The 15,735-nt window shown below is 36.6% G+C and overlaps 1 protein-coding gene across 7 annotated transcripts in view; it reads left to right on the plus strand.

The window, feature by feature from the left end:
• C2CD3 (C2 domain containing 3 centriole elongation regulator) overlaps positions 1-15,735 on the plus strand; it is a 146,306-nt gene that overhangs the window by 6,929 nt on the left and 123,642 nt on the right. For 6 of the 7 annotated variants that reach the window (XM_044258562.1, XM_044258556.1, XM_044258558.1 and 3 more), the window contains exons 3-4: positions 1,659-1,816; positions 14,897-15,120. In XM_044258562.1, coding sequence (XP_044114497.1) covers positions 1,659-1,816; positions 14,897-15,120 — 382 coding nt within the window. Of the gene's footprint in view, positions 1-1,658; positions 1,817-14,896; positions 15,128-15,735 lie in introns of those variants that run through there. The other variant, XM_044258561.1, reaches the window with a different exon arrangement.

The following is a 15,735-nucleotide window of genomic DNA, read 5'->3' on the forward strand; positions in this document are numbered from 1 at the left end:
TTGGTTGAATGAGAAGAACATGGGCTTTGAAGTCAGTCTTAAATTGGAACTCTGGCTTCAGAATTGGATGGCTGTGTGCTGCTGAGATGTTCCTTAAGATCTTGGAACTTCGGTGTCCTGTTATTTAAATGGGGGATAATAACACTAGCGGTAGGAATTATTGAGAAGATTCAATGAAAAAAGTTGTGTGAAGTGATTGGTCCACTACCTGGCACACTGTAGGTGTGAATCTTGTAAAAATATAAAGTCTTGGGCAGTGTGGGGAATAAAGAAACTCTAGATGCAATATCTGATCAAAAGCAACTTACAGATTAGTTTAAAAAAACAAAACTTATATGTATGATATAGTAGTAAGCAGTGCCAGACAGTAAGTAATTAAATGTCTGATTACTTGGCACATACAGTAAATATCTTATGAATATTCCAGGAAGTTATTAAGAGCCAAGTTTATCATAAGTTCTTAGGAAACTAGAATCCTACTTCCTTTTTTTTTTTTTTTGATGTTTCATCTTTTTTTTTTTTTTAAAGATTTTATTTATTTATTTGAGACAGAGGTACAGAGAGAGAGCATGAGCAGGGGGAGAGGGAGCATGAGCAGGGGCAGAGGGAGAAAGAGAACCAGACTCCCCACTGAGCAGGGATCCCGATGCAGGGCTTGATCTGAGGACACCAGGATAGTGACCAGAGCCAAAGGCAGATAGATGTTTAACCATCTGAGCCACCCAGGTGCCCCAGAGAATCCTACTTGTGTTGTGCACTAATTGGCTGCTTGAATTTGAGTAAGCCATTTCATCTTCCTGGGTCTTTATTTTCACGTTATTAAAATGAGGGGGTTAGCCACCAAATGGGTCAGTATTCACATTTTATAAATCTATTTAGGAAAGAAGCTTTGTAGAAGGTAGGATTTGAATAGGAGATGGATGAGGTGAACCTTGTAAGTGAGGCCCAGCTGTGGACATGAATATGATGTGTTTATTAGAAAATGAAGACACAAGAGATCAAACATTAGTTCACAAGATGTATGCTCTAACTGTAAAGTTGGGAAAAATATAACTATTTCTTAAGCTATGTGGTAGGTATTTGGTTTGTTATTCTTTTATGTACTCTTTTGTATGCATGTTTTATGTGAAAGAAAATAAGTGCATCGTTCTGGAAGCCATGAGGAAGCAGCCTGGTGGCCAGCCTGGCAAAGCCAACAATGGGCCTCAGTCCCAAGTAAGCCATCACCAGGCTTCAGGTGATGAACCCATCCCATCCTGTAGACTAGGCAGGCTGCAGCAAGCAGAAACAGTTGGGTTCTTTTATATCAAAACAGCAAAACACTGAAAAGGAAGTTGAGAGAACCTCACTCTTTAATAGCCAAGCTATACACAAGCCTTCCTCACACCCTGTAATCATTGCTAATTACATCAATGTAATCTTTTTTACTCTTTGTGAGGTATTTGTCATTCTTCTCTAAAACTTTATTCTTTTGATAATGGGTTCACTCTTGCTCAGCCCCAGACTGATGTGGTAGGTAGTGTTTTATTTGAAAATAAAATATATTTTTTTAAGTAAACAAGTTTTCTGATGTATGCCCCTCTGCCCATTTAAAAAAAAGAAAAGGAAAAGAAAATAAATGAAAAATATCTGTGTATGTTGTAATTGTTTCTGATTAGATATGGCTGTGCTGGTGCTGGAAGTAATCACCAAAATTGACCATCTTCCAATTGGTAGAGTTCAGATCAGTGGACTAGCCCAGCTTTCTCCAACCCATCACATCAGTGGATTTTTTACCATTGTTTCACCAACGTCCAAGAAACTTGGAGAACTCCAGGTAAAAATATTTTAATTATTTTCTGTGTAGACTAAAACTTATACAGCACCAGTAGTTGAGTGTGTTTGTAGAATAGATAGGTACATGACTCCCATATATCATGCTAATTCCCACTTCATGCCTTTGTTCATGTTTTTACCCAAAGACTATAATGTATCTTACTTATCCAAATCCTCTTAGTGCTTTACTGCCCATCTCAAGTGCCAAGTCTTTCACAGCTCCTAACTGCATTCATCTTCTCTGTACTCTATTAAATTTATAACATGATTATATAATTATTGTTCAGTTATAATCCTACATAATCTCTAAAATTATGTTTTAGTAGTCTCCCTTTAACTTCCCTTCTTTCTAGTATCTAGATTCCCCAGGAGGCAGGACAGTGTTTTCTACTTTGTCTGTTTTTCCTATAGCTCCTAACATAGTGTCAAGCATTAATTGCTTGTTTGACTCATGTAAGTGGTATCTTTGGTGTGTTCATTCATTGATTCAGCCTTCCTTTTTTTTTACACATTATTATGTGCACCTAAGGATAAAGAGATAAGAGATGATTTTTTTCATATAGTTTTCCAAAGTCACGTAGGAGGAAATAGAAGAATAACAGGTAGAATGCAGACTGATAGGTGTATACTATGTGCATACTGCAATGTGTATGTACAGGATGGTGGGGAAGAACATTGAAGGATCCTTTTTGAGGCACACTGTTTGAGAGTGCTTCTTAGAAAGCTCTGAGTATTCAAATTGCTTAGAAATTTCATGAGTTTTATGCTTTGTCAGATGTATTCTAAAATACAGAAATTTAGACAGGTATATGAGAAAATAGTTTTAAAAATATGAGAAAACATATACAGCATTACCAGATACAAGAACCTCTTATAAAATGACAAGCACAGGAATGGCTGACTCAGTCAGAAGAGCATGTGACTCTTGACCTTAGGTTCCTAAGTTGGAGTCCCACCATTGGGTGCAGAAATTATTTAAAAAGAAGAAAAAAACTACAACCACATAATCACATTGGCAGAACAGAATAGAGTCGAGAAATAATTCCATCTGAATGAAAGAAGCAACATTTTTTTATTGTATTTACCATATTTTTGTATATATTAAATTTAAAAGGTGACTCTTTATGTTCGTAACTTCATGGTGGAGTCTGGTTTACTCCTACTTTTCTGACAATGATAAAAATTCCCACGCGATCTACAAAACAGTTGGCATTCTGTTTCAAGAACTGGTAATTCTACTCTTAGGAACTTATCTTAAGGAAATACTGTAAAAATAGGGAAACTGTCTGCCTAGGTCTAGTTACAGAAATACACTTTTAATATTGAAAAAAATGAAAATAAATTATTTAGTAATATTAAAATTATAGTCTATTAGTGGAGTATTTTGTTTCCATAAAAACAAAATTACCTAGTTATGATTATGTAGCTGCATGGATAAAATGGATTTTGGATTGATGACTAAAGAAAATTGAAGTTAACTACATAATCAATGACTGGGAAAAAATAAAATTGAAAACAGTTGGGAGTATAGGCTTCTAGGTATTTTTTTTCCTATTTTTAAAATTGAGACATAATTTATATGTCATAAAACTCACCCTTTAAAGTATACAATTTACTCGTTTTTAATATATTCACAGGATTTTATAACCATCACTACTATTTAATTCCAGAGCTTTTTATCACCCTAAAAAGGAGTACTGTGGCTATTAGCAGTCATTCCCCGTTTCACCCTTCCCTAGTCCCTGGCAACCACTAATTTAACTTCAGTCTCTCTATATTTGCATATTCTGGACAGTTCATATAAGTGAAATAACATATTATGTAGCTTTTTGTAACTGGCTTCTTTCACACAGCATAATGTTTTCAAGGTTCATCTTCATTGTGGCATGTCTCAGTACTTCATTCTTCTTATGGCTGGATAATATTCCCTTATATGGATAGACCACATATTGATCCATTCTTCAGTTGATAGACATTTGGATTTTTTCCACTTGACTGCTATGAATAATGGTAGTTCTGTGAACATTCATGTACAAGTTTTTTTGTGAACACATTTTCATTTCTCTTTGTATATACCTATGGGTAGAATTGCAGTCATAGGGTAAGTATGTTTAACTTTGAGGAATTGTCAGACTGTTTTCTAAAGTGGCTGGATCATTTTTTTTTCCATATTTAAGTATCAGTTGATAAAATAATGTGTGTGTGTTTTATTTAAATGTTATTGGGCTTGTTAGAAAATTGTATAGAGCATTGGAGGCAAAAGTCAGATTTTAAAAGATTATGGAATAAGGAAATAAGTAGTAATTAGAGATTTCTATTTCCCAAATAAGTGTCAGTGAAAGGAGGGAGAGGTGGTGTGATCTAATGGAAATAGCACTAGAGTTTGGACATGGACAAACAGTTATGAACAGTGGAGAAACCAGAACAGAAAGGGTTACAAAACAGTTCTGATGTTCACTTGTCCACTCTGAGCTTCCGTATTTTATTTTGTAAAAAAAAAAAAGTGCTAAAACTTTTACCTCACAGTGTTGTTGCAGGGATTAAATGAGATGAAAAAAATATGGAAACACTTAACACCATGTTTAGGCATGTGATGGCAACATGCCAAATTTACTTGAATTTGAGAGAACATGACTGATAGTGGGTAGTAGAATTCAGAAGTTTTTTGGTACTATTTTAGAACAGAGGTTGACACACTTTGCCTGTTGCTCCATTTGTGGCCTTCTAACTAAACATGGTTTTTACACTTTGAAAAGGTCATTAAATTGTCTTTTTAAGATTTTATTTATTTGAGAGAGAGAGAGAAACAGGGAGCGTGTGGTGCACCAGCGGGGTGGGGAGGGGGAGGTGGCAAAAGAAAGAGAAAAGGCTGCACTACCCACTGAGTAGGGAGCCCTACTCAGGGCTCATGACCTGAACCAAAGGCAGAGACTTAACGGACTGAGCCCTTAGGTGCCCCTTAAGAGATTATTTAAAGAAGAAAAATATGCCATAAATAAAGCCTAAAATATTTATTCTCTGCCCCTTGACAGAGTAAGTTTGCATGACTCCTCTTTAGAATATAAGAGACCTGATTTGTTTTTAGACCAAAGAGAAGCAAGTGAAGAAATTGAAAATAAGAGGATAATTGAGCCAATAAGATCATTAAGAGAACTAAATAAGAATGAGTTTCTACCATAAACACAGTTACTAGGGTCACATACGTTGGGATGGAGGAAGGCAAAGAGGAGGAACATTTTGAGATAAAATTGAAAGCATTCATTCTGTTCATTTTTAAAAATTTTTTGAAGATTTTATTTATTTGACAGAGAGAGACATAATGAGAGAGAACACGAGCAGGGGGAGTGGGAGAGAGAGAAGTGGGCTTCTTGCTCTGACCTGAGCTGAAGGCAGACACTTAACGACTGAGCCACCCAGGCGATGCTCTGATCATTTTCTTATCAACATTTTTTGTATATCTATCTACCATATGTTAGACACTATACATTTTATTTCACTTAACTTTTTAAAATTTTTCAGGGATATGCAAAACAGTATCTTCTATATAAGATATATAAATAACCATATAGTAAACACAAATTGTCTCCTCACCCAGGTTAAGAGAGTAAGTGAACAAAGCCAATTTTAGAGATTCATCCATACTATTTTGTGTATCAGTAGTTCCCTTTTGCAGAGGTGTGTTCCACTGTATGGATATTCCATGATTTTTTATCTATATGCCACTTAGTGGACGTTTGGTTGTTTGGGGCTTTTTTTGTTTTTTTGTTTTGTTTTGTTTTTTACAATTTTTTTTGCTTCTTATGAGTAAAACAACTCTATGTAGATGTGTTCTTCTTTTCTTGGGAAAATACCCAAGAATGGGATTGGTGAGTCATGTTTAACTTTTTAAGAAACAACCAAACCATTTTCATAGTGATGGTATAACTTTACATTCCCATCAGTGGTATATAAACATTCTCCACGTATCTGCCAGCAGTTGGTTTGGGTAGTCTTTTCAGTTTTTGTTATTCTAGTGAGTATGTCCTGATATCTCACTGAGGTTTTAGTTATCATATCCTGATGATCAATATGTTGAGTATTTGTTCATATGCTTTTGCTCCGTTCTTTTATTTTCTTCAGGGAATCACAGGCTATAACCCCCAAGGCAAATCTGACTTGCTTACCACCTGTATTTGTAGATCTATGGCAGCTTTCATGCTGCAAGAGCAAAGTGAACTACAGTAGTCCCCCCTTGTCCTCGGTTTCTCTTTTGGTGGTTTCAGTGCAGTCAGGAAGCAGCCGATGCTCCTTCTAACTTTTCCTCATAAGATCCATAGTAGCCTGTGGCTATGTCATGATGCCTATGTCTTTCACAGCTCTTAATCTCATCACATAGATCTTTTGTCATTTTATCACTAAAAGGGTGAATATAGTATTTTTTTGAGAAAGCACATTCACATAGCTTATTTTATTATTATTGTTGTTAATCTCTTACTGTGCCTAATTTATAAATTAATCTTTGTCATAGTTATGTACATAAAGGGAAAAACATAGTGTATATATAGGATTTAGTGCTATCTTCAGTTTCAGGCATCCACAGGGGGTCTTGGAACATAACCCTGTGGATAAGCAGGGGGACCACTATAATTATGACAGAGACTATATGGCATGCAAAGCCTAAAATATTATTTCTGTGGCTCTTTCATTGGAAAGGAAAAGTAATCAGTGTACCTAATGGTTCAGCTTTAAATAGAACACATGCTCATATAATAATTTTAGTTCAATCCATAATCTGTGTTTATAATAAAACCAGATGGGCAGGTTGGGAGATAAGGAGGTAGAAGGATGTGGGATTGAGCTAAATTTTTATCTTCCATATTAGAGAGTCAAAAGATAATGCCAGAAAATTGAGGAGGGGATCAAGATGTGAGAGAAATATAAGCACATTATTTGGAACTCTAGAGGTAAATTCCATAAGAATCAAGGGCAGGAGTTGAAAGTAGTTACCTCTGGGAAAAGAAAAATATGGGGGTCTGTGTGAGGGACTCATTTTTGTAACAGAGCTCTCTAATTCTTTAAATTCTATGAATGTGAAATGTTAATTTAAAAATCACTTTTGAGGAGCCTCGGTAGCTCCCAGGTAGGTTAAGCATTAAACTCTTGATTTTGGCTTAGGTAATGATCTCAGAGTTGTAGGACTGAGCCCTGCATTAGGCTCTACACTCTCTACACTCAATGGAAAGTCTTCTTCTCTCTCTCTGCCCTTCCCTGAGCTCACTTTCTCTCTCTCTAAAATACATCTTTTTTAAAAAATAAAAAAACTTTTAAAAAAAGAGCATGTAGTGAGTGATGGGAGTTATCATACCATTGCTTTGCTGTCCCCCAAATCAGTCATGAATTGACTAAATGTGGAATCCTTCTTGTCAAGTGGTAAGGGATGCCAATGGGCAGCTGATAGATTGGAAGATGAATAGAGGTGGTTTTAGATTGTTGCTCTGAAGATCAGGTATAGTCAGACCTCAAGAAGACAGATGCATAGTTACTAAAGGGAAACTGAGATTATGGAGTTAGAACAGTTTAAAATAATAAGAAGGCCAAACTGGCTGGAGGATGCTCAGAGTAGTTTGACAATAAAGATCATTAGAACTGAGCTGTTGGAGAGAGGAAGCTTTTCGTGTATTCCATTATTGGTATAGGTCAGATATTGACAATAACGAATGAGTCTAACAGGCTGGCTATAAGAATAATCAACAGCCAAAAATATAATAAACTTTTAAAAAATACTAAACTTGGGATGCTTGGCTGGCTCATTTGGAAGAACATGCAATGCTTGATCTCGGGGTCGTGAGTTTGAGCCCCATGATAGGTGTAGAGATTACTAAAAAAAAAATAAAAACCAAACTTTATTATGTGAGCATGTAACATGTTATATACATATATGTGATTATTTTACATTGAAATTGGGAAAAAAAAACCTTAATTATAAATTCTTGGCTTTTGAAATCAATTCCTTTGATTTAGCTAAAATCTTGATACTTTTACTTCTCTACCAAGTTATCAGTACCAGATGATTTATATTTGATGGGCATTACAGCATTCATTTTTTTAAACCATTTGAGAATAAAATTTAGTTTTTATTCGGTTTCATAACAAAATAACTGTTCACAAACATGGCTGCCTTTATTTCTAAACAAAGACAGAATCTTGGCACAGTAGTTTTTGAAGTTGGATTTTATTTCTAAGATATTCTTAAAATTTAAGATATTCAAGCGTATTTAAGCTTAAATATTGTACAACGCTGCATTAATTTCCATATTATGCTTTCAGTATAAACTGAGTAAAGCAAAATGAACAGTGTTGGTTTTCATAACATTTGAAATCAAAAAAGTCTTTTTGCGATGTTGGTCTTTAGCTCTACAGTTTTAGAAATGTATTTCATGCCATCACTTTGATGTCTGGAAATCCTATTTCAGCATAAAAAATACAGAAAAGTAGGATAGATGGTTCTTTGCCAAATAAATTTTCCAAAGATATAATCAAAAGAATGAATAAATTGAATCTCATATTGTATGATTCCTTGTGAATGCACTTGCAGATAAGTAATTAAATGCTTTATGTAGTCTATAATGTCAACTAAAATAGTCCTGTATTTGATCCGCACTTGGTGGTGATCTGAGGCTGGGATTTCTCCTTCGAAAACATAAACCAGGTGACTTCTTTTAATTCAAGCAAAAACGTTTAACACCACACACAGTTTCATACCCCCTCGTATTCATTTAGCAATTAACAGGTTGCAGTATTGCTTATCCATTATCAAACAAAACATTGACCACAGGAGTTTAATTAATTTATATGTTAATTATATATATATGTGTGTGTTGTTTGATTTTTAGCCTTTTAGATGAAATAACCAAAACAGTGTGTTTATGGTTCTTGGTCTTGGCAAAATGTTGCCACTTTGAGTTTAAATTTTGAAACACGTCTGTTGTCAACAAAAAGACATCATCCATTGTTATCAGTCTTTTTTTTTTTAAGATTTTATTTATTTATTTGAGAGTGAGAACACAGGAGCAGGGGCCAAAGGAGAGGGAGAAGCGGACTCTCCTGCTGAACAGGGAGCCTGAAGTACGCTTCATGCCAGGACCCAAACTGAAGACAGATGTTTAACCAACTGAGCCACACGGGCACCCCTGTTATCAGTCTTTAATAAACTTTTTAAAACATTTCTCAGTTTGGAGAAATACCATTTCCCAGGATGCCTGAGTGACTCAGTCACTTAGACATCTGCCTTCAGCTCAGGTCATGAACCCAGGGTCCTGAGACAGAGCCCTGTATCAGTTTCTTGCTCAGCAGAGAGCAAGAAACTTCCTGCCTTTCCCTCTGTCTCCTATTCCCCTGCTTGTGCTCACTCTCTCTGTCTGACAAATATATAAATAAAATCTTTAAAAAAGAAAAGAAATACCATTTTCTTGATTTGTTTGCCATGAGCATCTCCAAAAGTTTTTCACTCACATAAAAATTTCACTGATGCTCTAAATAAACACTGCTGTCAGAGAGTTGTTTTTATTTGTGTTCTTCTCAGCTACAGAGAAAAATATCACAAATTGTTTAACATTTTTATTCAGCTCACCTTGTAATTTTGTAGCCATACCACTAACATTAGGAACAACTGTAATTTTTAATTAGACCTACATATGCAAATGTTTATGATTTACAAATTCTGTTGCATTCTTTAATAAATGTTGCCATTTTTAAGAGACTTTGATACTTTATAAAGTCTTTTATCTTAAATATTTGATTTTATGGAGCACCTGGGTGGCTCAGTGGGTTAAAGCCTCTGCCTTCGGCTCAGGTCATGATCCCAGGGTCCTGGGATCAAGCCCCACATCGGGCTCTCTGCTCAGTAGGGAGCCTGCTTCCACCTCTGTCTCTGCCTGCTTCTCTGCCTACTTGTAATCTCTATCAAATAAATAAATAAATAAATCTTTAAAAAAATATATTTGATTTTATGTCACAAGAGTACCACTTATTTTATTTGCATTTGAAAAACAAACCCTATTTAAAATAGGTACCTTTCTGTTTATTCCATTTTTATCATGCATCTTTTCTACTAAGTAATTATAATCCTATTGTACTTCATTTCATAATGCTGTCTTTGACAGTCACATTTTCTTTGCCTTATGAGCAATTAGGGATATTCTCTTCCACAAAGAAATATGCGTTCTGACATTTCTTTTGAAAATTATGGGGCTTTAGTTCTTTCTTGGATGCAAGAAATATTTTACTTTCCTCTTGATTCTAATGTGAGAGAGACCATAGCCCACAAAATCCCAAAGATAGGGAATAGTATAAACTCTATACACAAAAATTTGTTGATTAGATGAAATCAATCGATTCTTTGAAAACCACAAACTACCAAAAATCACTCAAGATAAAATATATAACCTGACTAGACTTGTAACTATTAAAGAATTGCTTTTGCAGTTTAAATCCTTCCAAAAAAGAAATCTCTAAGCTCTAAGAAATCTCTAAATCTCTAAGCCAAGATAATTTCACTGGTGAATTCTTGCAGTCATTTTAAAAAAAAGAGGTAACACCGATTTTCACAAACTTTTCCAGAAAATAGAACAGGAGAAAATACTTTTTGACTTATTTTATGAGGCTTACAGCAAAATAGAGGACAGTTTAAGATCTAGACCTAAAAATCCTCAAAAAAATATTAGCAGGTTGGGTCCAGTAGTATATAAAAAGAGTAATGAGACCATGTCCACCTGGGGTCTGTACCAGCAATGCAAGGCTATCTGTCTTTGAAAGTCAACCAATGTAATAAGCCATGTTAACAATAGAATACTACCAAGTCAGTAAAAAGGCATGAACTGCTGATACACACACCATGTTGATGAATCTGAGAGGCCTTATTCTTTTTTTTTTTTTAATTTAATTTCTTTCCAGTGTAACAGAATTCATTGTTTGTGCACCATACCCAGTGCTCCATGCAATACATGCCCTCCATAATACCCACCACCAGGCTCCCCCAACCTCCTGCCCCCCACCCCTTCAGAACCCTCAGATTGTTTTTCAGAGTCCATAGTCTCTCATGGTTCATCTTCCCCTCCAATTTCCCTCAACTACCTTCTCCTCTCCATCTCCCCATGTCCTCTGTGTTATTTCTTATGCTCCACAAATAAGTGAAACCATATGATACTTGACTCTATCTGCTTGACTTATTTCACTCAGCATAATCTCTTCCAGTCCGGTCCATGTTGCTACAAAAGTTGGGTATTCATCCTTTCAGGCATAATACTCCATAGTGTATATGGACCACATCTTCCTTATCCATTCATCCGTTGAAGGGCATTTTGGTTCCTTCCACAGTTTGGCGACTATGGCCATTGCTGCTATGAACAGTGGAGTACAGATGGCCCTTCTTTTCACTACATCTGTATCTTTGGGGTAAATACCCTGTACTGTAATTGCAGGTCATAAGGAAGCTGTATTTTTAATTTCTTAAGGAATCTCCACACTGTTCTCCAAATTGGCTGCACCAACTTGCATTCCCACCAACAGTGTAAGAGGGTTCTCCTTTCTCCACATTGAGAGGCCTTATTCTGAGTGAAAGAAGCTCATCTCAAAAGGTTACATACTATATAGTTACATTTGTATGACATTTTCAAAAAGCTAGAACTGGTTGAGAATAGATCAGCTGTTTCTAGGGATTAAAGGTGAGGAGAGAGTGTGGCTACAGAGGGATAGTCCCAGGGAGTTTTTTGGGTTAATGGAGTTATTCTCTATCTTGATTATGGTAGTGGTTACATGCATCTATCCATAGGTTAAAATTTATAAAAATGTATAAACACAAAAATATCCATTTTTTGGTAAGATAGTAAAATTTTTAAAAGCCTGGCAGACCAAGTGGGATGATAAATAATAGTTATCACTCTGCCTCACTGGGACATGGCTGGGGACTTCTCAGATCGGAACATGTGCCCTGACTAAAGCCACTAGTCTGCTTCAGCTAATTTTTGCCACATTGGAATGGAGATCTAGCTCCATTAGAGTTTCTGAATTTTTAAGAGAACCAGAATTCCAAAATTTTACGTAAACTCTGGTATTTTAAATAATACCATTTAAATAATTAAATAATTTTTAAATTTTTTTAAATGCCATGTTGGCCAGCATAAGTCTGAAAAATAGGCATACAGTATGCTATCATTGTTACTGATAGATGTTGTAGTCAGTGATTGTAGGCAGCTTAGTGCTAAAGAGAGCCTTAAGTTGTTGAGAAGAATGGTAAATGTCCCTAGGGTTGCTCTATTATGGATGTGAGAATCTTGTGGTAAATTTGTGGTATTTGTGGATGGCATGGGCTTATGAAAAGATGCGAAATCTTTAGGTGAACGAATGATGTTCTGGGAAAGCAGCAGAAGGGCACTTCCTTTATCCTGGCTAGTAAAAGAAGTAGTTTCCATTAAAGAAGACTTTGGAAAAATTGGGGCATTTTAAGAAAGAGATGTTCAGTTTAAGTGGCAAAGTGGTTTGTATAAATAGAAATCCTACAGGGCTCCGTAAAGAGGTTGGCAGAGGAGTGAGCACAAGAGTGAACATGATTGGGGGAGGGGAGCATGACTGAGGTGGACAAGAATGATGATCTGGAAGATGAATATAGGAGTATTTTGGGTGAAAGCAGAGGGGTTAGGAGTGGCAATCCCTTGGACTTGTAGGAATTGCTGGAACAGTATTTTATACCTTTAAAGTTTGACTCAAGCTCTTCCCTCTGCCTGGTATGTTTTACCTCAGTCTCCCTCAGCCTTACCTATACCATTCATCTGGTCAAATCCAGATGTTTATGTTTCACTTCTGGAAACCGTGGCACTCCTTCCTCACCTCTGCCCCAGTTTCAGACCCCTTTTTCTCTTACTGCCTGATACAAACCTTTATCTCAGAGTGAACCATTTTAAATTAAAATTTTTCTCTTTAAGATCCTCTACAAGATACCGCCATCCTCTGGGTCAGGCTCCATGTTTTATTCATCTCTTTGCCTCAGGCAGGTAGCACAGAGCCTGGCACTAAGCTAGTATTAACAGATATTTGTTAATTGAGTAGAGGAGTTAGGCTGGCACATGTTTTGATTGTAAGATTGGTCTGGCAGGTACCTGGACTTACTTATCTCTTTAAGAGTCACTGGTAGTATAAGCCTATGATCTGTTTTGTGATTGGTTTGGATCTGCTTAGAGAAAAAGCAAAACTCGGTAGCCAGACAGCAAGTCATTGTTAAGGCCAGGGACATATGCCTTTATTCTCAGTGTCTTCTTTGTTTATAAAATATAGAGGCAGTTTTTTGGGAAATGATGAATGGTAAGGGAATACTTTCTGACATTTACATTAGGCAGCCAGGACTTTATGTGATGCTATTATAGTGATCACTACACAGAATATTTATCCTACTGCATTCCTGTCATTTGTCTTTGTAAAAAAATCTTGGTGGTGAATAGATTTAAAGGACTTTATGTTAACTGTTCAAGAACAACATTCTCATCAAGACCCAAGTATATTTTATTGAGTCTGGACCTTGACAGTTTCTCTGCACAAATTATCCCATTGACCTTTCGAGAGACATCTTGAAATATCTAACTTCAACCTTTCCTCTTTGTGTTAGGCCCTTCATCGTTATTTGACTTGGGCTGCTGAAACAATGCCTTCTGCTTTCTCCCTCATTGTAATAGAACTTTCAACACCATTACTCTTTTCTTTTGCAGTATATTCTTCAACTTCTTTCCTAAAGTTTTGCTTTAGATTCTATTTTTTTAGGGTTTGTTCTTCCATTAGGCTTTTCAGAAGACTGGAGAGCCATTTAATAGAGAACCTGAACTCACAGGATGTGATGATAAAATAAACTTTAAGTGATTTCTTTTCATATTAATGTTTCTTCTTCTCTACCCTGTCTATATCCAGCATAGAGCTAGGGCCTTATTTTTCTTAAATAACCAACAATAAGAATCTAGAAGGTGTTGTTATTCTCTTATTCGTCAGACATAATATTTAGACATTATTAAGCATTAAAGGCTTGTATGCCAAGTGTTTATTGTGCTGATTAGCCCATACAAAAATGAAAAAGACAAATGCATGCCTTCAAGGAATTAACCTAATCAGGGTAGTGAATAAACTAAAGTTACAAATACCTCCTATAAGCTTTCTTAAAAAACCTTCAAATAGAGTAATATACTTTCCTGATGGAGTTATATCATCACATGAGCTTCTCCGTGTGAGCAACTTAGCATACCTTATGGCCTGTAGTAAAGAGTTCAATAAATGGGGGTTATATTGTTGGGTAGACACAGAAGAAGTGGAAACGTAAAGAAGGAAGTGGCCATGACATCTCTACCTGGGCACAGAGAAGTTTTCGCAGGGACGCCTGGTAACTTACTCAATTAAGCATCTGCCATCAGCTTAGGGATCGAGCCCTAAGTCTGGCTCTCTGCTCAATGGGTAGTCTGCTTCTCCCTCTGTCTACCTACCCCTACCCCCAGCTTGTGTTCTCTTTCTCAAATAAATAAAAATCTTTAAAGAATTAAAAACAAATTTTCACAAAGAAAGTAATACTGGAGGAAATTGCATATACAAGGCCTTAGGGAATGAAACATAAGGTACATTGAGAGAATCTTAAGTGATTGGTATATCTGGGAATCTGGGAGAGAGGAATAGAGGAGGAGAGCAAAACAAGAGATGAGGCTTCTGCAGGAATTTGAACTTGATCCTACAAGGAATGGGGACTATTCATTTATATTAGGGAGTCTTAAAATTAGTCAATGGAGGGACGCCTGGGTGGCTCAGTTGGTTAAGCAGCTGCCTTCGGCTTAGGTCATGATCCCAGCATCCTGGGATCGAGCCCCACATCAGGCTCCTTGCTCGGCGGGGAGCCTGCTTCTCCCTCTGCCTCTGCTACCACTCTGCCTGCCTGTGTGCTTGTGCTCGCTCTCGCTCGCTCGCTCTCTCTCTCTCTCTCTCTCTCTGATAAATAAATAAATAAATAAATAAAAGCTAAAAAAAAAATTAGTCAATGCAAAAGAAAATTTCTGGTATATTACATGTATGTCTCTTTCAGGTCTCACTTGCCCTGGAGCCTCTGTCAGAAACTTATGATAGCTACAACCCTCTTCCACCCACCGATGTGAAAGAAAATGTGCTTTTATCTGAGCAGGAATTCAGAGAATATACTGAACCCAGCAGTAGCCAGTTTCTGGTTCCATCAAGGCCCCATAGGATGCCTACCACCAAAATTGATGGAAAAGAGTTAGCAGCTAACAGTAGTAGATCAACCACTCCAAGGTAACCAGTAACCAGTCTTTCAGCTAACTCCCACTTCATAATTTCTGTTTTTTATTTGTGTTTGGATGAAATACTGAAAATAGTCATTCATTCAGCAAACAACTATTAAGTACCCACTGTGTGCCTGGTCTAGTAACAAGTACTAGGCATAGAAATTAATAAGACACAATTCTTGTGTTTGGGGACTGCTCACAATCTGGTGGGGACGCCATTGTACAGATAAATAACTAAGTCATATACAGATGCCATGATAAATGCCCATGAGGGAAAAAGAGTTAAAGGGGAGTAGTTCATGAAACAGGATGGAGTAAGAGAAATAGGCTAGTTTGGTTTTTTTTAAGATTTTATTTATTTATTTGACAGAGAGAGAGCACAGGCAGGCAGAGCGGCAAAGGGAGGGAGAAGCAGGCTCCCTGCGGAGCCAGATGCGGGGCTAGATTCCAGGACTCTGGAATCAGGACCTGAGCCAAAGGCAGATGCTTAACTGACTGAGCCACCCTTGCACCCCTAGATTTTTATTTTAAATAATTACAAAGCATTTGCTTTGTGTTGGGCTCTGCACTAAGTTCTTTCTCTTTTTTCAAGATTTATTTATTTGAGAGAGAGAGGACACAC

This window comes from Neovison vison, chromosome 7 (assembly GCF_020171115.1).
Source record: "Neovison vison isolate M4711 chromosome 7, ASM_NN_V1, whole genome shotgun sequence".
NCBI lineage: Eukaryota > Metazoa > Chordata > Mammalia > Carnivora > Mustelidae > Neogale > Neogale vison.